This window comes from Bos mutus, chromosome 5 (genome assembly GCF_027580195.1).
Source record: "Bos mutus isolate GX-2022 chromosome 5, NWIPB_WYAK_1.1, whole genome shotgun sequence".
NCBI classification, from domain to species: Eukaryota; Metazoa; Chordata; class Mammalia; order Artiodactyla; family Bovidae; genus Bos; species Bos mutus.
The window spans coordinates 60,408,626-60,432,991 of record NC_091621.1 but is presented as its reverse complement, the minus strand read 5'-3'; the positions used below and the strand labels follow the sequence as shown (position 1 = coordinate 60,432,991).

At 36.7% G+C, this 24,366-nt stretch overlaps 1 protein-coding gene across 1 annotated transcript in view; it reads left to right on the top strand.

Annotated features, from left to right (window-relative positions):
• METTL25 (methyltransferase like 25) overlaps positions 1-20,150 on the top strand; it is a 112,435-nt gene extending 92,285 nt beyond the window's left edge. Inside the window, 5 exon segments of the mRNA XM_070370957.1 lie at positions 1,051-1,144; positions 12,280-12,354; positions 12,923-12,994; positions 14,505-14,613; positions 18,861-20,150. Coding sequence (XP_070227058.1) covers positions 1,051-1,144; positions 12,280-12,354; positions 12,923-12,994; positions 14,505-14,597 — 334 coding nt within the window. The 3' untranslated portion in view covers positions 14,598-14,613; positions 18,861-20,150.
• The last annotated feature ends 4,216 nt before the right edge of the window (positions 20,151-24,366 follow it).

Genomic DNA, 24,366 nt, shown 5'->3' with positions numbered 1-24,366 from the left:
GACTTAGCAGCAGCAGCAGCAGCAGCAACTGTAATAATTAGAGCCCAAGGTAATAATAAATGTAATTGAAGTGGCCATCTAGAAATGGAGTTGAAGTTATATATTTGAGATATATTTCACTGAAAGAATTGATGGAGCTTCATGTCTAACTAGAACATAGTGATTAATATTTATACTGCCAAGAGTCAGTGACTCAGAAGTAAAGAATCTGTCTGCAATGCAGGAGAGACAGGTTCAATCCCTGGGTTGGGAAGATTCCCTGGAAGAGGAAATGGCAACCCACTTCAGTATTCTTGCCTGGAAAATCCCATGGACAGAAGAGCCTGGCAGACTATAATCCATAGGGTTACAAGGAGTTGGATGCGACTTAGCACACACATATGAGTAAATGAGCTTTTATTCATTGTTTTTGATACTTACAGGTGGTAAGTTTTGTCTTCTCTTGATTTTTACATCATACATAAGTTGCAACCAAAATTGTAAGATAAAATAGTTCAGCATTGCATTATTTGAATTTCCAACCATCTTGTATTCTGCTTTTAAAGTATAATGAAAATCTGCAGGGCACAAATGAAATTAAGTCAGACCTAACTCAGCAGTATATGGTGCTTGCTCAATGGGCTGGCATTTCGGAAATTCTCTTTGCATGGCTGTTGGGTATCACCACTATTCGCAGGTGTTGCCATGAACTATGCACTGTGATGTTGAGCCAGTAAAGTAAAAATGTGCTTTGTAGCACAATGGAACCTTTGGAAAGGCCTATAGTACCCTTTAAAAAAGAGGCTTCTTAACATATCTCTACTAGGTTTACAACTTTTTTCTCATAATATTATCTTCTACTGTTGTATGCTGGAGGAATTCTCAAAAGCAGATCCTGAATATTTTTTATAATATGTAAATTAAGTATTCACAAAAATATTGCTACATTTTTATCACATGTGGAGCTTGTGCAATATGTACAGAAGGTATTTAAAATATTTCATGACTGAATTTAAGATCATCTATAATTTAAATTGGAAAAACTAAGAGTGATTTGATTTTGTTTTGCAGTGACCAGCATGTTGGTAAAATTTATTCCAAATCCTCCTCCTTTCCGGATTATATCAGAAAGTCTCTAAAGAAGCTTGGGTTGGATGAGTCCAAGGTCAGTGTATTATTGCCCACTGTTTCATAAGAAACACAAGAACTTCTATGGGGTTATGGATTGAAATAACACAAAATTATTTGCCTCTACTTTCCTCTTATTTGTGGAAAACGTCTAAATTATATTGAAACCAAACAGTTACCTTAATTCCAGCTCACCTTTCCTGTCCATGTGGATAGTTTGCTGTTGTACACCTCTCAAGTAATTCCCCTTTTAGGTTTATTCAGGTAAAATCTGCCAGTTCTCAAATCAAAATAGACTTCAAAAGCAAGAAAACGGAACAAATGAGAATTGTAAGTAAAGCAGAAGATGATGATTTTAATTTTCGACTGCATGCCTTTAAAGGCTGTGCTGTGCTTAGTCACTCAGTCATGTCCAACTCTTTGTGACCCCATGGACAGTAGCCCGCCAGGCTTCTCTGTCCATGAGGATTTTCCAGGCAAGAATACTGGCGTGGCCATGTCCTCCTCCAGGGATCTTCCCAACCCAGGGATCATACCCATTTAAAGGCTGTATAACTCATTAAAATTAAAAATCTTAAACTCAAAAAGTCTTTGAATGAGAGAATCCTGGAAAGTTGTAACATCATAGGAGGCCCAAGGGAATAATTAAGAACGTATTGCTGAAGACAAAAAAGTAAGCTGATGGACTGGTGGTAATAAATAACACTGAGAAAAAAGTAACATGATTCAGATGAGTTATTAAATATTAAGTTGAACCTGGATCACTTTGGTATTTTGAATTGATTGTAAACTGAAATCAAGAATGAAATAGGTGGTTAAGGAATGAAATGGATTTCTTAAAAGAAAAAAAATTATACAGATATGGTTAAGTCATATCAAAGCTAAAGGATATTATTATTTTTTGTACCAATTATACATTTACTCTGCAGTTGTTTATTACTTAAAATGATTAGACTGGTACAGTCACTTTTGCCCTCTATAAAATAGCTGTTAAAAAGCATTTCAAATTTATAGGATTCAAGAAAAATTAAATGAATTAATATACATAAAACACTGAATATAGTGTTTGTGCATAGCAAGTACTTAACTAAATAATACTAGTTTTTATTCTACTTTTTGTATATGCACTGCTTATAATAATGCAATTGATGTGACTTCTATAAATATTTTTATTGTCACCAAAATGAACATCCTTCTAGTTTCGCATAAATAAGAATAAACACTGTTATTTATTTCTGTTTTTTAAAATATATTTTTAACCAGACTAGTCTTTCTTTGTTAGTCTTAATTAGTGCATATATTTATTTCACTTCAATTCCACTTCTTACAGTAATATTAAAAATATAACCTTAAGCATAATTTTTACAAATATTATTTTACTTAAAAATGCTTTATCATTTGCCAGGAATCCAGATAGAATGTCACATATTTTTTCTGATGGCTTTCTCTTCCAAGGTTTGTCTTTAATAATAACCATAGTAAATGTCTCTTAGTATGCTTCTTATATTACTGATTAAAATATTATTAATAGATAATATTTACTAAGCTTCCCTTGTGGTTCAAACAGTAAAGAATCTGCCTGGGGTTTGATCCCCAGGTCGGGAAGATACCCTGGAGAAGGCAATGGCAACCCACTCCAGTATTCTTGCCTGGAGAATTCCATGGATAGAGGAGCCTAGCAGACTTGAGTCCATGGAGTCACAGAGTCAGACACGACTGAGCGACTAACACACACTTACTGAGGACTTACTATGTGTTAGTTATTATGCCATAAACATCAACATTATCTCATTTACTCTTCACTAAAACTCTTATGTCAGATACTTATAATACCCAATGTAATGATCTAGAAAGAGAGCCTCAGAGAAAGGCAAGTCATTTTCCCCTGGTTGAAGGGGCAGAGCTGGAACTTGCACACAGATTCAGCTTCCATCAGAACCTCCACTGTCAGCCACCTCTGTGCTGAGAAGTACAATTAAAAACAAAAGGAAAAGACTAATGTAGATAAGTATCACCATAAAAAGATCAGTCTTAAATGAATGTCTTACTTAGTTATTAAAAGGTAATAATAGGACTTGCTGATTTTTCTCTTAAAACTGTTTAAGCTCATTTACAGACAAATGTGTTGAATAAAATATGCGAGGAAAAGAAAAGGAATAAGAAGCCCAAGCTGGAAGGGAAAGAACTTATAGAATATAATAAAGTGTTTAAAAAGTAGTGGGGTGAGAGGAAACAAATAGATGAGTATGTGTTTTGAGGATTTTTTGTTTTAATTGTGATGGGAGACAAATTAAGAGAATTGTCTATCAGGCCAGAGTAGTTGGAAATAGGATAACTTATTAAAACTGAACTTGTGATCTAATACAAAATCCTCTCATTTTTCTCTCATGTCATGAAGTATCAGTGCTAAAATGAAAGTCTTAACCACATGCATGATAAAAAGATATGAATAGTTTTATTTTTAAAATGACATTAATTTTCATGTGAGATTCTAATTGTAAAAAGTATCAAAATCACTTAAATTTAAAATGTTAGATATATCAAATTATTTAAAAGGTTGGTGGTGGACAGGGAGGCCTGCCGTGCTGCGATTCATGGGGTCGCAAAGAGTCGGACACGACTGAGCGACTGATCTGATCTGATTAACAAATTTTACATATAATTGAAAATGTGGTGACTGCTGTTGATGTGTCTCTGATCTCTCAAAGTGCATCTCTTCATAGTCAAAACTGCATAATTAGGTAAAGTACCTAGAAAATCTCCTAGCATGCCCTGATACTTTCTTAGTCACAAGAAACCATGTAAACCTGTGGAAAGACAAAGAATAGTCTCAGACAAAACATCATTCCAAAGGAGACTAGAACAGCATGTGCTGATATATAAGTGGCCCATACACAGCAGAAAATATTAACCCGTAAGTCCTGTAGTCAGTTGTGATACACAGCATTGAACGTTTTCTCTTAGAGCAGGACTTCTCAAACTCATCGCGTTTGGGTAATTCTTCATTGTGGAGAGCTAACTTGTGTGTTGTAGGATGTTTAACATCCTTGGCCTCTACCCACTAGGTGTCAGCAATAGCACCCTAATGGTAGCAATCAAAAATAAATTTTTTAAAAAATCTCCAGACATAGGCACAAATGTCTTGGGGGGAAAAATCACACTTGGTTGAGATCTGCTGTCTTCAAGCATTTGTCATTTTAACAATTCTGTTAGCATTCTCATTGTAAACCCCCTATTATCTTAAAATGCCACTTTATACAAAGAAACAGAGTGTGGAAGATGGGAAAAGCAGTGGTTCTGTTGTTATATTTTGAAGACTTTTTATCAAAATGATCTCCTCCTCGATCTTTAATTTTATATAGCCTTAACCGCTTAATGGTGATATTGTTTCAATCCTGCATAAGATATAGTTCTGTTTAAGAAGAATATTTCGATTTCACAGTAAAGCCAAGCCTACAATAAATGGTGTGGAGCATGAGCTGCTTTACATCAGCGAGAATACTGTTTATAATAGATGGACTTCTTAGAATGAAATTTTATAGTAAAATTCTTTGTAATTTAGTAAAGCACAATTACTTCTTTGTAAATTATTTTTATAGAACTTTACAAAAGTCTAAAATAACAAACTCCTAGTGATTAACTTTACCTTGACCTTCAAAAAAATTTGGTATTTTCAAATTTTGTCTTCTGTCCCAAACTTCAGTATCTCTCCACATTTTAGAAAACCTCCAAAACTGTCTTTAAGGTTTCCTATTATCTTCATGGTCCACAGCACTTGTTTTTTCTTTTTCTGTATTACTTTTCTCTTTCTCCTTCCACATACATGTAGTGCACGCACACAAGTGCATGAGAGTACACACTGCTGCTGCTGCTGCTAAGTCGCTTCAGTCGTGTCCGACTCTGTGCGACCCCACAGACAGCAGCCCACCACGCCCCGCAGTCCCTGGGGTTCTCTAGGCAAGAACACTGGAGTGGGTTGCCATTTCCTCCTCCAATGCATGAAAGTGAAAAGTGAAAGTGAAGTCGCTCAGTCATGTCCGACTCTTCCCGACCCCATGGACTGCAGCCTACCAGGCTCCTCTGTCCATGGGATTTTCCAGGCAAGAGTACTGGAGTGGGTTGCCATTGCCTTCTCCGGAGAGTACACACACACATCCATAAATTTTTAAAGCATCTAATTTTAAAAGCAACGAAACTACTGTTGTTTCCTAGAGAAAGAGTGAGCTGGATCATTTGTCCATAAGAAAAGAAAATAAAAGGAACTTATGTTCTAGAGCTTGTGTGTGTGGGGTTATGTACAAATAGAAAAGCGAAAGTCAAAGTCACTCAGTTGTGTCCAACTTTTTGCAGCCCCGTGGACTGTAGCCTGCCACGCTCCTCTGTCTATGGAATTCTCCAGGCAAGAATACTGAAGTGGTTGCCATTTCCTTCTTCAGGGGATCTTCCCAACCTGGGGATCAAACCCAGGTTTCCTGCATTGCAGGCAGACTCTTTACTGTCTGAGCCACCAAGGAAGCCCATATACATATAATGAATATTCAAATAATGTTACTCCCAGATATTGAGAATGAAATAGACAATAAAAGTGGTGATTTAATGGGGTCTTGAACGGACTAAGTTGAAAATCATTAAACATTTGTAACCTTAGTGGAAGTTGGCAGAGGATAATTCAGAAAATTATCCTTAAATATTTCTCCAGAACAGGCCAGCAATAGCAAAACTTTTGAGACTACAATCATTTAGTTATTCATCAGCAAATATTTACTTTGAAGAATCTCCAATGTGCCAAGAACCGTGGAAACTCTGAAGCTACAAAGATAATTAAGACATGACCCATGAGAAAAGAAAACAAGTAATTATAGCATGAACTTACAGTAATAGATACATATATAAAGTATGTATGCCTGGAGTGACTCACTCTGCCTGTGAAGGTATTACGGAGGACGTTGATTGCCTTAGCTTGGTCTTGAAGGACGTGTAAGAATGCATTAAGCAAACAAGATGAGCAGGTAGTGAGCAAGGAACTCATTTCAGATGTGTATGGTGGGGAGCATAGCTTGTGCAAAATCACAGAGATGTAAGAAACATGATTCTGGACTCAGCACAGTTGAAGCATAAAGCAAGTGGAGGAGGCAGTGGTGAGAGATGAGGCCAAAGGACCAGGGTGGAGAGACCAAATCAACTTAGCTTCAGACATTAGATCAGAGATGAATCAGTAGTCATTGTAATAACTAAGTGGTTTAAATACAAGTGGGAAGACAACCACAAATGCAAGAAGCTCATAAACTTTCCTGTAGTGATATTCAGTGGTCCCCTGGTATCCCTGGGGAATTGGTTCCAGAAGCCCCCACAGAGAACAAAATACCAAGGGTGCTCAAGTCCCTTATATACAGTGGTGGAGTACGGGCAGCCCTCTGTATCTGTGGGTTGTGCATCTGTGGATACTGAGGACTGACTGCTTATAAATGATCTACAGTAAGTGAGGTCCTCTGACCCTAAAGAAACACTAAATTCCTGATACAATTTAAATATATAGGTAGCCTGTCATCTTTGGTGATGACATGTACATTATTCCCATAAATATTTCCTGCTGCTTTTTGCAACCATTATAGTAACACAGGGCTTCTCTGGTGGCTCAGCAGTAACGAATCTGCCTACAATGCAGGAGGCCTGGGTCCTGTCCCTGGGTCTGGAAGATCCCCTGGAGAAGGGAACGACTACCCACTCTAGTATTCTTTTCTGGAGAATTCCATGAACAGAAGACCCTGGCAGGCTACAGTCCATGGGGTCAAAAAAGTCAGACACAGCTGAGCGACTAAGCACACACACATAATAACACAGGGATACCTCAGATTGTGGATTCTGTTCCAAAGCACTGCAATAAAGTGAGTATTTCAATAAACCAAGTCACATGAAGTTTTTGGTTTCCAAGTGCATATAGAAGTTGTGTTTACACCATACTATAGTCTGTTATGTGTGCAATAGCATTGTGTTTAGAAAGCAATGTACATGCCTTACTCAAAAATATTTTATTGCTGAAAACTACTAACCATCATCTGAGCCTTCAGCCAGTCATAATCTTTCTCCTGGTGGAGTCTTGCCTCAGAGTTGATGGCTGCTGACTGATGGCGGTGGTGGTTGCTGAAGTTGGGGTGGCTGTGGCAGCTTCTTAAAATAAGACAACAGTAAAGTTGGCTGACTCTTCCTTTCACGAATGATTTCTCTAAGCATGCAGTGCTTTTTGATAGCCTTTTACCCACAGAACAGCTTTCAAAATTGGAGTCAAATGTCTCAAACTTTGCTTTATCAACTATATTTGTGTAATATTATAAATCCTTTGTTGTCATTTCAACAATCATCACAGCATCTTCACAGGGGTAAATCCCATCTCAAGAAAGCACTTCCTTGCTCATGCATAAGAAACAACTCATCTGTAAAAGCTTTATCATGAGGGTACAGCAATTCAGTCACATCTTTAGGCTCCACTTCTAATTCTTGTTCTCTTGCTATTTCTACCATATCTGCAGTTACTTCCTCCACTCAAGTTTGAATGCCTCAAAACCATCTATGAGAGTTGGAATCATCTTCCTCCAGGCTCCTGTTAATGTTGTTATTTTGACATGCTTCCATGAATCATGAATGTTCTTACATCTAGAATAGTGAATACTTTCCAGACTGTTTTCAATTTACTTTGCCCAGATCCATCAGATGAATCACTATTTATGGCAGCTATACCCTTACAAAATGTATTTCTTAAATAATAAGACTTGAAAGTCGAAATTACTGCTTGATCTATGGGCTGCAGAATGGATGTTGTGTTAGCAGCCGTGAAAATAGCATTTTAGTCTTGTTGTGCATCTCCATGAGAGCTCTTCAGTGACCAGGTGCTTTGTCAGTGAGTAGTACTATTTTGCAAAGAATCTTTTTTTTTTTTTTTCTGAGCAGTAGATCTCAACAATAGTCTTAAAATATTCAGTGAACCATGCTGTAAACAGATGTGCTAACATCCAGACTCTGTTGTTCCATTTACAGAGCACAAGCAGAGTAGATTTAGCATAACTCTTGAGGACCCTAGGATTTTGGAGATGGTAAATGAGGTTGGCTTCAAAGTCCCCAGCTATATTAGCCCCTATCTGACAAGAGATTTCAGCCTGTCCTTTGAAGCTTTAAAGCCAGACACTGAATTCTCCTCTTTAGCTACGAAATTGCTAGATGGCATCTTCTTCTAGTAGAAGGATGTTTCATTTACACTGAAAATCTGTTGTTTGGTGTAATTATCTTAGCTAGATCTTCTGGATAACTTACTATAGCTTCTGCATCAGTACTTGTTGCTTCATCTTGCTCTTTCATGTTGTAGAGATGGCTTCTCTCCTTAAACCTCATGAATCTGCCTCTGCTAGCTTCAGACTTTTCTTCTGCAGCTTCCTCATCTCTCTCAACCTTCATAGAAGTGAAGAAAGTTACAGCCTTGCTCCGGATTAGACTTTGGCTTAAGGGAATGTTGTGGTTGGTTTCATCTTCTATCCAGACCACTACAGCTTTCTCAGTCAGCAGTAAGACTTTCATTTTCATATCATTCATGTGTTCCGTGGAGTAGCACTTTTAAATGAAGTTTTCCTTTGCGTTCTCAACATGGTACCACATCCACCCACCTTGAGTTCTAGCCAAGGGTGTATCAGCAGCCTCAGTCCTACCATCTACTGATGAAACGAAGGTCAGTTGCTAACCTGTCTTCTGATCAGGTAGTGCGTGGGGAGGATCTCTGAACAATTGTGTATCTCTTATCCATTCATCAGGTCTGTTCCCCATGGAGTTGAAATATGGTCCACCTTTGCTTGTCTGGGCCCCCATATATAGATCTATGAAAAGACAATTTAAATAAATAATGTAGGAAAAGAGACAAATCAGCCAAGGCAAGGGGAGAAGTGGGCAACAGAGGATGAGATGGTTGGATGGCATCACAAATCAATGGACATGAGTTTGAGCAAACTCTGGGAGATGGTGAAGGACAGGGAAGCCTGGCATGCTGCAGGTCATGGGGTCACAGAGTCGGACATGACGTAGCAACTGAATAACAACGTCAGCCAAGTACTCAAGATCCATATCAACAGTGATAGATCATACTGATAGTAAATACCCTGGATATGATATGAGAAATATGATACTTTACTTTGTAGTCTTCCTCTCAAAATCTATAGAGCCAGTCTAATTATGAGGAAAACTGTTCCCAGTGATGGAAAATCATACAAAATGCCTGACTAGGGCTTCTGAGTAATGTCAAGGTCATCAAAAACTAGGCAAGTCTGTCAAAATCAACAGGACTATTGGAGTTTAAAATGCCAAAAAAAAAAAAAATTGTAAGAAAAGTAAGGGAAAAAACCTAAAAACCCTCAATGTGACCTTTCCTTTGCTGTCTCTCACCTCGTTTCTATTTAGGACTGGGTATCTCCCTAAACCTAAGCCACAGACCACTGAGCTAGGGCCCCATTACACAGCTTAGCTAATATTAATCCCTTTCTCTGGAGTCTCGGAGATGGGCAGCAAGGAGCAATGGAATTCATGGCCAAAGCCCCCAGCTGGCATTCAATGTGCACTTCAACTTGTAAGTTTCCATGGGTGTTCTTGCCTACACCAAGCACCTCCTCAATTATGATGCCTTCTTTATCTCTAGGATGTTTGCCCTGTCTTGGCTCTTACTGGGTTTAACTACGGTAATGTCATCAGTACAATGAGACCATGCGTATATGTATGTTACAGATTCATCCTAGAACTAAATAGTGTCTTCATAAAATTTCCATAGATTCTCTGATCTAATCTTATGAGACTGATAGTTGAGCATTTTATTGGAAAAGTTGATTAAAGCATGAAATCATATCTTAAACACTGAATTTTTCACTTAGAAACATTAATATAATTGTATCCACTAAGCATTTGGTATAAGAATAAGGCCATTTATTTTGTTTTTTGCACACAGCTTTGCATATAGTTTCTCTAGTTAGATTTCTACTTTAACTTCTGTCCATCAAACATGTATAATGCATAGTTTATAGTATCCAGTTTTGGAGCATTCCATTTTTTTTTTTTTAATAGGAAGTACAGATGATAGTCTCATCTTTTCTCTCCAAAATCACACAAAAGCAACAAATGGAAAGAGAAACAGAAATACAAACTCCTTTTTGACAAAATAAAAAAGCCTATTAAATCTCAAACCATGTGTATTATGAAGTTCAGTGAAGGTAAAGAGGGATACAGAGTGATCTCAAGAGACATTGCCTAGGCTTGCAGATCACCAGCACAACCAAGAGTACAGTTCAGAGAATTCTGTGGAACCCAAGGAATCACACTGAAAAACCGTGTTTGTAGGAAGCAGTATGCTGATGAGGCAGGACTGAAAAAAAGGTGGTGAGCTCTGAGTTGTTCTGTAACTGCTAATCTCACATGACAGGACAGAAGTAAAGACTAAAGGCTGCAATTCAAACATATTCATAATTTTTTGAGGTGAGTGTTGCTGGCTTGAAGTTCAGGCCTAGACTTAGTCCAATATACTCTACTGTAAAAGTTTGGTTCAGGAGATACTCATTCAATTCGAAGATGAGCAAAAAAAAGGGCTAGAGAGAAAACCATAATCTTGGGTTCTGTACCAAAGGGAAGATATTAATATTTTCTGGAAGGCCACACTAGAAATTGGATGAGACAAAGCCTTACTTTTCACTGTTAGTTACCCTTTTGTATGTTTTTTTTATTCAAAAGAAATTTCATGTAATAGAAAAAGAATGGGATCTTTGAAAAAATATTTATACATTTGCAAGGAGATCTGAATACAAATCCTTTCAGATTTTAGACTCTTTTTATTCAGCCTGTCATTTGTCTTGACCACATATGCATGGATACATGCCAAGTCGCTTCAGTCATGCCTGACTCTTTGCAACCCTATGGACCATAACCCACCAGGCTCCTTGGCCCATGGTATTCTCCAAGCAAGAATACTGGAGTGGGTTGTGATGCCCTCCTCCAGGTGATCTTCCCAACCCAGGGATCGAACCTGCTTGTCTTATGACCCCTGCATTGGCAGGCAGGTTCTTTACCACTAGTGACACCTGGGAAACCCCTTGATCATATATAAATTGACAGCAATTTCTTCTGGTGACTTTCCTTTATCAAGCCTTTCACAAAGGCATTCAACATATAAAGAAACTTTTCCTTTTGCATCTATATTTTATTGATTTTTTAATATTTATATAATGTCATTATAATGTAACTGTAATAAAAAAGTTTAGGAACAAATACACTTAATGCAGTAGGCATAAAGCTCAACTGGTGAGAACAGAACATGTATTAATAAATTGTCTACAAAGTGGCCTACTAACCACAAGGATTCAGTGTACTATGGGTATCATGTTTTAGAGAAAAAACAGAAAGCACCGCTTGTTGATGGATTGGTTAAGTGTTGTTAGAAGAAATTATGTTTAATATGAATGTGTCTTTACTGTATTTCTTTTGCCTTTTCGTTATTCTCTATATTTTTTTAGATATATTGCTTAAATTTTAGTTATATTCAAAAACTGTTTATTGAACTCCTACCTACTGTGTATCCCAAATGTAGAAACAAGTGAAGGTAAATATTTGATTACTACTTGTTGAAATCAAAGATAATAGGATCTTATTATTGATCTTACTTATGATATACTGACAGAGAAGGTGATGGCAACCCACTCCAGTACTCTTGCCTGGAAAATCCATGGACGGAGGAGCCTGGTAGGCTGCAGTCCATGGGGTCGCTAGGAGTCGGGAATGACCGAGCGACTTCGCTTTCACTTTTCACTTTCATGCATTGGAGAAGGAAATGGCAACCCACTCCAGTGTTCTTGCCTGGAGAATCCCAGGGACGGGGGAGCCGGGTGGGCTGCCGTCTCTGGGGTTGCACAGAGTCGGACATGACTGAAGCGACTTAGCAGCAGCATGATATACTGAATAACCTATATTGATGCAGAAGATTTAAATGAAAGAATTTCGTTAAATTGACTTGCTTCATGAACATCCTTAGAGCTCTTCAGACACATAAGATTGCTTTGAATTATTATGTTTGTTATACTTCAGGGTACATCTGATTAGGGAAAAATATATATTTTTAACTGTTACTAAATCTATTATTGTTGTTGTTTTATCTTGAAGCTGCCAGAAAAAATTATAATGGACTACTACGAGAAATATAAGCCTAGAATGAATGAACTGGAGGCTTTTAATATGGTAAGTCTCAGAATTAAACATATTAAATCGAATATGTTGCTAGACTTGAGTGGGATCCTATTAAATTTTTTTTATGGGGCCAACCAATCTATATTGTTTTTCTCTTAATGTAGAAAAACTGTTTTGGATCATTTCCTATTTTAGGACTATATTAGGCGTCAGTACTATAATAAAGAGAACACATGGCAGATTTCTCTTAAAGTGTATTAGAAATGCATGGAAAGAAGTTTTAGAGTTCTTTGAACACATATTGGTCTCAATGCAATTATTTCACAAGCATTCCTTTTAATGAATTTCATTCTTAGTATGCCTTTAAAAGCTTTCTATCACATATGTATGATTGCTTTTGGATTCCAGCCCAAAGTCACTCAAAGGATATTATTTTCCTTTAACTATTAAAAGAAAAACTTTTGATCTCTTAAGTACTTATTTTCTGAAGATGTACAATGGATATTGGAGATTTGGCCTTATGCAAGTTTCTGTAGGTGTATTTTCTTAAATGTAAGTGTTAAGTTAGTATTTTTGTTTGTTTTAAAGTACCACTGTGCTATCTTATTCTTTCTTTTAGTTGAAAGTTGTTCTAGCTCCTTGCATAGAGACCTTGATTCTTCTGGATCGACTTTGCTACCTGAAAGAGCAGGTAAATTATGTTAATTTTAAATTCATAACAAGAATCTTTATTAAATCCAGTAATATCCATCTGCTTATAACTATGATAACTTTCTTTCACATAACTAGTAATATAATTTTTCTTGTTATATTTTCCAAGTTTAAATATTCTTTCCATCTCTTTTGAAACAAAAGCATATGCACAACAGATGTTTCCCAAAAACGTGCTATAATAAAGTGTACATTCTTTTAATTGTATGGTAATTACTATACAGTAGACAGTGCACACGAGCCATCATATGTGACATACCGGATAGCCAGGATATCAACATAAAGGATATCATTTATATGTTTCACTTTGTAAGAATCAGCTTTTAATTCATTTTTGAATTTGGGGACATATGTACTCTGCAGTACAGAAATTTCTTTCTAATCATTGCTTCTGTTTTCTCAGTCTTACTTGTTTAATCTATGTTGAATGACTAGAAAAATGATTTTTTGGTTTATCTTTGGGGAAAATGTGTTTTTCAGATTCTAGTCTAAGCTGTAATCAAAATTAGGTTTTTGAACTGTTTAATCCCATTTGTAGATTCAGCCTTATGTTTTCACTATAAGCTCTTTAATATTTCTTTTATCATATGAAGAGCTTTACTTCAACAAGCTACTTGGAACAAGTGGGTTTTAATAAATGATATTTTTATGGAGAAAAGCAGTTTTTAAATATTTGGATAATTAGATACTTTGCTAAGCTACTAACTCAAAATCACTGGAAACTTTTGCTTTTCACCTTGGTAGTTCACAGAATCAGGCTTATTTTACTAGGTACTCATTGCTTCCCTTTTCAAAACAATTCTCAGTGACCTAAATAAAATAGGTAGGCATAACAGTATGTACCAAGTTTAACTGGTAATGCAGTGATAGAAATCCTGCAGTTGTTCATTTGATAATATTTTAAATACTATTACTGTTATAAAAGTAATACATACTTAGTGTTAGGAAATTTTAAGTGAAGAATATCAAATAGAAAGTTGAAAGTAATTATAATCTCACCTTTCAGCATTAGCTCTTAAATTACTGTGTTTTCTAGAGCTTTTAATATATGTATGCTGTGTGTGTATGAGCACATTATTTCTACTTTAATTAGAAATGGAATCAAATTATAAATACAGCTTCTCATCTACTTTGTTTCATTTGTTTCATTTAGATTTTTTCTATCTCATTAAATACACTGCAGAAGCTGAATGATGTTTCACCATGTAATTTATTTGAGCAATACCCAGTTGTCTGTAGCCACTTGTACTTTTTCACAGTTGTAGCAAGGAGTAGCCCGGTGTTTCACTCCCTATGTACATCTTTAATTATTTCCTCACCATAAAGTCCTAAAGGTGAAGTTCTAAATTAGAATTTAATTCTAAATTAATTTAATTAATTAAATTTGTTAATTTTCTTCAACAAAGAGCTCTCATATTCTAGTATATATTCTAACACCTCTCATATCTTCAACAAACAGTTGTCTGTTTAAATCACTTGTCAATTTACAGGATGATATCATGTGGTCTGCGCTTGTGAGGTTGTTTGATCCTGTGAAATCTCCCAGATGTTATGCCATTATTGCCCTGAAGAAGCAGCAATGATTTCAATTGAAGCAAGGTATTAGCTATATCTGTTTGCGGAATCTTTTGCTAATTTTGTTTTTCTAAACATTAATACAATGTTATGTAAATATTTGAAAGACATTGTTATGTATCTTAAATAGACAATAAAACAATAGCTAAAGCAGAATGCCTTAATCCATTTTCCATTGTCAAAGCATACATTAATTAAAAAAAATTAAAACTCATGAAAATATTAGAAAAGAATTGACCTACATTTCTGAATTCCTGCTGCTGCTGCTGCTGCTGCAAAATCACTTCAGTCATGTCCGACTCTATGCGACCCCATACACGGCAGCCCACCAGGCTTCTCCGCCCCTGGGATTTTCCAGGCAAGAGTACTGGAGTGGGTTGCCATTGCCTTCTCCAAGTACGTCCCTAGAACATTATAATCTGGGCCTTGTTTCCTGTTCAGTTATAGAGACTTCTGCTATTTACTGCATATCACATTTTGACATTTTACTGACTTAACATATGAAAGGTATAGTTATACTTACAGTAAAACTAGTTGGTCCTGAAGACCATTAGCATTTTCTTTCACATTTTGGAAGGATTTTTCATGTTATCAGAAAGGAAAAAGTCATGCTTAAATAAATACCCAGGAAACAGGCCAGATATTAAAAGTCCTTAATATAAAGAACATTTTATACTCTGTTTTAGTCTAAATTACAAGAGGAAGTATTCTGTGTCCTTAAAGGAATATGCATCTTGTAATTGAGATATTCACCTTAAGGATTCTTTTTTAAATTAATTAATTTATTTTAATTGGAGGCTAATTACATTATTATGATGACTCTTGCCATACATTGACATGAATCAGCCACAGGTATATATGTGTCCCCCCATGCTGAACCCCATCCACCCACCTTCCTCCCCACCCCATCCCTCTGTGTTGTCCTAGAGCATCGGCTTTGGGTGCCCCGCTTCATGCATCAAACTTGCACTGGTCATCTGTTTTACAAATGGTAATATAAATGTTTCAGTGCTATTCTGTCAAATCATCCCACCCTCACCTTCTCCCAGAGTCCAAAAGTCTGTTCTTTACTCACTTTAAGGATTCTTGGGGCATTTACCAAAATAAAGGATGAGTTGGCACTTAAGGAATCACCTGGTTCTGTGTAAAAAGTCAAACTAGGAAAAACGAGTGAATCGGGGAAGACCAGTACTCTGCCCAGAGTGGTGCAGAGTCCTTTCATTAGCAGAAACTTGAAGTTTCTGATTTGCACAGAAGAAGTGGACAGGTAGGGGGAGAAAAGTTTACTTGATTCTCAGCTAGAGACTGCATAAAATTTTTCCAGGAGAAAGAGTAACTGCTTTCTTAAATTTTAGAGTCTATCCACAGGTGAGACCAATTTCTTGCTTTGGGTGTGATACTGAGTTTGTGCCTAGTATATATGTGAAAAGATCTTGAAGCTGGGAAATAAATGTGAAAAGACCCTGGTGTAGTATATATGTGTGTATATATACTATATATGTGTGTGTGTGTACACATATGTACTTGTGTATATGTATATACACATATATACATATACATAATACATATACATATATATGTATATATGTGAAAAGACCCAGGTGTAACCAGTATATATTAGAAAAGACCCTGATGCTGGGAAAGATTGAAGGCAGGAGAAAAAGGAGACCACAGAGGACAAGATGGTTGGATGGCATCACCGACTTGATGGACATGAGTTTGAGCAGGCTCCAGGAGATGGTGAAGGACAGGGAAGCCTGGCGTGCTGCAGTCCATGGGATTGCAAAGGGTCAGACATGACTGAACGACTGAACAACAGCAGCAATATATGTGAATGATCAGGTGCTTTGTATACTGAGTAAGATACTGGGAAAATTAGCCATTTTTCAAGCTCTTTATGCTGAGTTTTAAATGTGTACAGAAGTAGAGAATAGATTATAATAAATCCCCCTGTACTCATCACAGACTTTAATAATTAGAAGCACTTACCAATCTTGTTTCATCAGCACACACATGAGCATGCATACATACACACTTGTCACGCACACCCACCATCCATGGAAAATTTTAAGGCAGATCTCAGGCAGCTTGTTATTTTACCTAAATACTTTAGTGTATATTTCTAAGTTAAGGATTTTTTTTCCCATAGTAATCTATTACTTGTCCTCATTCACATTTCCATGATTGGCTCCAAATGTCTTTGCATATTAATACCTCATTTGGTTCAGTTCAGAGTCTAAACAGGGTTCACACGTTTGCATCTGATTGATGTGTGTCTTTAGGTTACTTTTTTATTCTCTTTCCTCATGTTGTTTCTTATATGAGTAGCTTTCTCAGGAGCAGAAAACCTTTCCAGGCTACTTTCTTTCCTTTCATAATTTTACTTCTGTTTAAAATTTTAAACTTTTTTCTAAAGTCCAAATATTTATATAACATTCATTCCAGTTTCCCTGGTGGCTCAGAGGATAAAGCGTCTTCCTGCAATGCAGGAGACCTGGGTTCGATCCCTGGGTTGGGAAGATCCCCTGGAGAAGGAAATGGCAACCCCCTCCAGTACTCTTGCCTGGAGAATCCCATGGACAGAGGAGCTCGGCGGGCTACAATTTATGGGATCACAAAGAGTTGGACACAACTGAGCATGCATTCATACATGATGGAATGCTTACCACGTGTCAGGTATATGTAGGCACTGGCAGTATGGAGACAAACAAAAAATGTCTCTGTCCTCAAAGTGTTCAGTGAGGAAGACAATAAAATTACTAATTACAGTAATTAATACTATAATCACTGGACATAGCTAAGAGGATCAGGGCATAGGATTCTTTAGGGCATCTTTAGATCAATACACTTGGGGGCAAGAGGGAATCAGTAATGTTAGTACCATAGTTTGGATTCATGTAAATTAAGCTGTGTACTTGCCTAAGTCACTTAACTATTTGGTGCACTTCAATTTTCTCATCTGCAGAAATATAAAAATAGAATTTACTCCAAGTATGTTATGAGGGTTAAAGGAATAAGTATGTGTCATTGAACTCCCCCAAACCATCTCCAGGCACCCTGTTTATCAAGCAAAATTAAGTTTATTAGAATTCAATGCAGTAAAAGGAAACTCCTCCTGGACAGTCTCTGAAGGGGAAGTCAGGGGGGAGGATATTTGAAGGATTTCAAAGTCTGGACTCGAGTAGTTTAAGGTAGCTTTTTTAAGGTGGAGAACAGACAGGGATTTGGGAAAGTTCCTGACCTGATACAAATTTTATGGTTAATATCTATAGCAGGGTGAGTGTCTCAAAGCATATCTTGATGATAAGTAAACCATTGCTTGATAAGTTAACTCTTTGCCAAGGTGAACAGATTGTTTATCTGAGATAAATTGACATATGGAAATTTCCTGAAACAAACAATGAAGTTATTTATTGGTTTATGGTCTTATCTTCCTTGGGCAAAGTTTTCTTGTCACAAATAAATTGTGTTGACACAGGTGATCCAGGTTCTTAGACTCCATAGCTCTGTCAGATTAGTGCAGATGGTTGCAGTTCTCCTTGTAAAGTACTTAATTCTTGGCACATAATGCATAATATAAAAGCAATAGTTGTGGGTTTTAAATGTCCTAGAGGGAGACAAGTGGAAGCTTAACTGTCTTTATAACAGTAATTTTTGTAGGGGAAAAAAGTGTTTTTAGGGAAAAAACAGTGATTGTATCTATAGGTATAAATGTCTAGAGTTATACAAAAGGCTTTCTATACCACATAAATCTGATTGTTCTTTGTGTTTCTTGCTACTGTACATAATAATGATAATTATTATTACCCTCTTAACATGCATAGTTATTCCAAAGTCTTTGCATGAGTCATGTGGTTTCATTTTTTCCAAGGTGGCTAAGAGCTAAATTGAACGTATTTTTAAATACTTTTTATTTGTTTTTAATTGAAGTATAGTTGGTTTATATATTATATGCTACAGGTATACAACATAGTGATTAATAATTTTTAGATGTTATACTCTATTTATAGTTGTTATAAAGTATTGTCTGTATTTTTCTGCTGTGCCAATCTGATCTCATCACTTCATGGCAAATAGAAGAGGAAAAAGTGGAATCAGTGACACATTTTATTTTCTTGGGCTCTAAAATCTCTGCAGGCAACTGCAGCCACAAATTAAAAGATGCTTGCTCGTTGGTAGGAAAGCTATGACAAGCCTAGACAGTATATTAAAAAGCAGTGACATCACTTTGCCAACAAAGATCCATATAATCCAAGCTATTGTTTTTCCAGTAGTCATGTCTGAATGTGAGAGTTGGACCAAAAAGAAAGCTGAACACCGAAGAATTGATGCTTTTGCATTGTGTTGCTGGAGAAGACTCTTGAGAGTCCCTTGGACTGCAAGGAGATCAAACCAGTCAATCCTAAAGGAAGTTAACCCTGAATATTCATTGGAAGGACTGATGCTGAAGCTGAAGCTCAGTACTTTGGCCACCTGATGGGAAGAGCCATCTCATTGGAAAAGACCTTGATGCTGGGAAAGATTGAAAGCAAAAGGAGGAGGTGTCAGGAGAGGAGGAGATGGTTAGATAGCATCACCAACATATATGTGTGTGTGTGTGTGTATATATATGTACATACTTATGTTTATATATATAATATTTCTATATGCTTCATTTTTTCCTTCCAATTTTATTGAGATATAGTTGATATCCAGTACTGTTTAAGGTATACAGCATAATGATTTTCCTTAAATTCATGAAATGTTTACCACATTATTTAGTGAACATCTGCCATTTCATATAGACACAAAATTAAGGAAATAGAAAAAAATGTTTTCCTTGTGATAAAATCTTTCAGGATTTACTCTCTTAAAAACTTTCATATATGTATACCTGTGGTGGATTCATTTTGATATTTGGCAAAACTAATACAATTATGTATGGTTTAAAAATAAAATAAAATTAATTAAAAAAAAAAAAAACTTTCATATATAACATGCAGCAATGTTAATTGTATTTAAGTTGTGTACTATATTCCCTAGTACAATACTTACTTATCTTATAACTAAGAATTTGTACCTTTTGACTGCCTTCACCCAGTTCCGCCTGCCTTCCCTTGTAACCACAAATCTGCTCTCTTTTTCTATGAGTTGTTTGCTTTTAAAGTGTAATTTATCTACAGTTAACACTATGTCAGTACCTGTTACACAGCATAGTGATTTGATATTTCTGTACCCGTCAAGATGATCATCACAATAACTCCAGTTACAATCTGTCACCATTCAAAGATATTACGTAGTTATTTTTTAAATTTAATTTGAAGTATAGTTGATTTACAATGTTGTATTAATTTTTACTGTAGAGCAAAGTGATTGTAATATATATGTCATATATGAATATGCATACACACACTTATATGGGCTTCCCTGGTGGCTCAGCTGGTAAAGAATCCACTTGCAATGCAGGAGACCTGGGTTCGATCCCTGTGTTGGGAGGATCCCCTGGAGAAGGGAAAGGCTACCCACTCCAGTATTCTGGCCTGGAGAATTCCATGGACTGTACAATCCATGGGTTCGCAAAGAGTCGGACATGACTGAGCGACTTTCACTTCACTTCATATATTTATATTTATATATATATATATATATATATATGGATGGTGGTGGTGGTGTAGGCGCTCAGTCATGTCCTGGTCTTTGCAGCCCCATGGACTGGAGCCCAGCAGGCTCTTCTGTCCATGGTATTTTCCAGGCAGAATACTGGAGCAGGTTGCCATTTCCTGCTCCAGGGGATCTTCCCAACCCAGGGATCAAACCCCATCTGCTGAATTGGCAGGTGGGTTCTTTACCACTAGCACCATCTGGGAAGCCCATACACACATGCATTCTTTTTTATATTCTTTTCCATTTGTGGTTTATCACAGGATATTGAATATAGTTCCCTGTGCTATACACTAGGACCTTATGGTTTATCCATTCTACGTACAATCATTTGCATCTACTAACCCCAAATTCCCAGTTCATCCCACCTCCCCACCCCACACTGTACATTTCATAACCGTGACTCATTTGTTTTGCAATTGGAATTTTCTACTTCTTCACCTATCCTCCCCTCCCTAACCTGCTCTCCTCTGGCAATCATCTGTTTGTTGTCTGTAGCTATGAGTCTGTTTCTATTTAGTTATGTTTGTTCATTTGTTTTGATATTTAGACTCCAAATATAAGTGAAATCGTTCAGCATTTGTCTTACTCTGTCTGACTTATTTCATCTAGCATAATACCTGCCAAGGCTATCCATGTTGTTGCAAATGGCAAAATGTCATTCCTTTGTTAGCTAAGTAATATTCCTGTGTGTGTGCATGCGTGCGCGTGTGTGTGTGTCACATCTTCTGTTTCCATCCATCTATTGACAAGCACTTCGGAGAAGGCAATGGCACCCCACTCCAGTACTCTTGCCTGGAAAATCCCATGGACAGAGGAGCCTGGTAGGCTGCAGTCCATGGGGTCGCGAAGAGTCAGACACAACTGAACGACTTCACTTTCACTTTTCACTTTCATGCATTGGAGAAGGAAATGGCAACCCACTCCAGTGTTCTTGCCTGGAGAATCCCAGGGACGGGGGAGCCTGGTGGGCTGCCATCTATGGGGTCGCACAGAGTCGGACATGACTGACATGACTTAGCAGCAGCAGCATTGACAAGCTTTTAGGTTGCTTTCATATCTTGGCTATTGGCAGTAATGCTGCAGTGAACACAGGGGTGTATATATCTTTTTAAATTAGTGTTTTTGTTTTCTTCAAATAACTACCCAAGAGTGGAATTGCTGTATCGTATGGAAGTTGCATTTTTAATTGCTTAAGGAACATTCATCTGTTTTCCATAGTGGCTGCAGCAGTTTATATCCCCACAAAGTGCACAAGAGTTCCCCTTCACTACATCCTCACCAACATTTGTTATTTGTGTTCTTTTTAATGATAGTCATTTCAGACAGTTGTGAGGTAGTATCTCATTGTGGTTTTTCTTTGCATTTCTCTGGTGATATTGATCATCATCTTTTCATGTTCCTTTTGACTATCTGTATATCTTTTTTGGAAAAACGTCTATTCAGATGCTCTCCCCACTTTTGATTGGGTTGTTTGGGAAGGGTTTTGATGTTGTTATATGAGTTCTTTGTATATTTTTCAATATTAACCCCTTATTGGATATATCATATGCAGATATCCTTTCCCATTCAGTAGGTGAACTTTCCATTTTGTTGGAAGTTTCCTTTGCTCTGAAAAAGCCTTTCCATTTGATGTAGTGCCATTCATTTATTTTTGTTTCCTTTACCTAAGGAGACACATCTAAGAAATACTACTAAGATCAGTGTTAAAGAGCTTTCTTCCTTTGTTTTCTTCTAGAATTTTTATGGCTACAGGTCTTACATTTAAGTTTTTAATCTATTTTGAATTTATTTTTGTACATGGTTTGAGAAAGTAGTCCACTTGAATTCTTTTGCATGTAACTGTCCAATTTTCCCAACACCATTTATTGAAGAGTCTGTCTTTTCCTCATTGTATATTCTTGCCTCCTTTGTTGAAGATCAATTATCCATTTAAGTGTGGGTTCATTTCTGGATGCTATTCTATTCCATTGAGCTATGTGTTGGTTTTTGTGCCAGTACCATATTGTTTTGATTACCATACCTTTGTAATATTTGGAATTAGGAAGGATGATTCCTCCAACTTTGTTGTTCTTTCTCAGGACTCTTTTGGCTATTCAGGGATTTTTGTTTTTTCATACAAATTTTACAATTATATTTTCTAGTTCTGTGACAAATGCCACTGATATTTTGATAGTTCCATATGCTTTATTTTTTAATTAATTCATTTTATTTTTTGGCCGCATCTGGTCTTCGTTGCTTTGCGTGGGCTTTCTCTCGTTGTGGCATGTGGGAGCTGCTCTCCAGTTGCAGTGCGTGGGGCTTCTCACTGCGGCGGCTTCTCCTGTTGTGAAGCACAGGCTTTAGGTGCGCAGGCTCGGTACTTGCAGTTCGTGGGCCCTAGAGCTCACTGGCTCCAGCAGCTGTGGCTCATGGACTTAGTTGCTCCACAGCATGTAAAATCTTCCAGAAAGAGGGATCGACCCGTGTCCCTTCCATTAGCAGGCAGATTCTTAAACGCTATGCTACAAGGGAAGTCCTCCTGTATGCTTTAAATTTAAGAAGTATACCTTTAAGTAACTTTGGAGTTAAAGAAGAAAGTGGAAATGAGAAAATATCTTGAATAATAATGAAAAAATTACAATTTTTGATTACACATAATTGTAACTTTTATTACAAATTACACATCAAAATTTATGAGATAAGTTAAACCATGATATAAGGAAACATCAGTTGTGAATACATATTAGAAAATAAAAGACCAAAAATCAAAAGATTAGTGGAAGGAAAATACCCAGAGAGATAATTAACACCTCCAAAGTTGGTTTTTAGATTTTAAAAAAAACTGTCACAACTCTGGCAAGAGTAGTCACTTAAAAAAATAATAAAACATAGGACTATAAAAGGGGACATCACTATAGATCTTACAGAAATTAAAAAGGTAGTAAGAATAATATGAACTGCTTTATGCCAGTACCTTTGAACATTTATATAAAATGGAAAATTTTTCTCAAAGAAATGCAATATGCCAAAACTGCCTCAAGAAGAAAAATAAAACATGAATAATCATATAACTGTTATATTGAATCTGCAGTTAATCCTCTATTAATTCCCTATATCTCAACAAAAGTACTTTGTGGATGTTAAATATAATTGTTACCCACTGTCTTGTTGGTTTACAAGTAAAGGTTGAGGAGAAAGATTTCAAAGCTATTAATAGTTCCTAAATTCAGGAGTTTATAATCTAGTCATTGAAACACATGTGTGAGGCATATGGAAGAGTGAAGAGTTAGATAATGACATCCCGGAGGAGACAAAGAAAGTGTCCACATAAACACACAATGCTTTACCATGAACTGTGTCCTAGACTGCCGACTTCTGTCCCATTCTTCCTCTTAGCTGTAGTTTCCTTGAGGTTGTTTTTAAATGTGGTCAGTAGAATGGTTTGTTTTCATGGAGGAAAGGACTGTTTAAGAAATACTCTGCTGTGTGAAATATGTGCTCTGGTTAACCTGTGACCAAAGGAACTGAAAGTCTCCAAACCTCCCTGATGATTTGTGCTTGGCCAGTGATACTACTGGCTACATGCATGGGAATTTATTAGTTGATGTATTTATCTCAGTGGATTGCCTCGTTAAGTTTGCAGGTGTTCTGTCAATGAAAGACCTTTTTTTTTTAATTGTACTGTTTTTATTAGAATTTTCCAATGCACAATCCAGAATAAGAAAGTTAACACATTTCAGCACAGAAGAAAGTAGCATGTATTTAAACCTAATGGGAGGAAAAGCTTTTAACTTCTACTCAGACAGTTATGATTGAACATGTTGGATTTTAGAAAATCAGAGAAAGTGTGCAAGTTCCAACCTAAAATTCAACACATTGCTTTCCATTTAGTCAGCATGGGATTTGGTGTGCATCAGCTGATCAGTTTGAACTAAATGCACACGTATTCTGAGTGAACTGCTTCTCAGGAAAGAATCCAGTCTTCTAATACCGCTACAACTCTTTCAAGAAAAAGAGTTGATGGTGGTTTTGCATTGAGCAAAATATACTCCAATAATGTGTTTCAAGGGAAAGATAAAACAGTTCCAGATCCATTTGATTATAACAACAGACATCTCTGGTGCTCTGGTGACTTCAGACCATTTCCAATTTTAG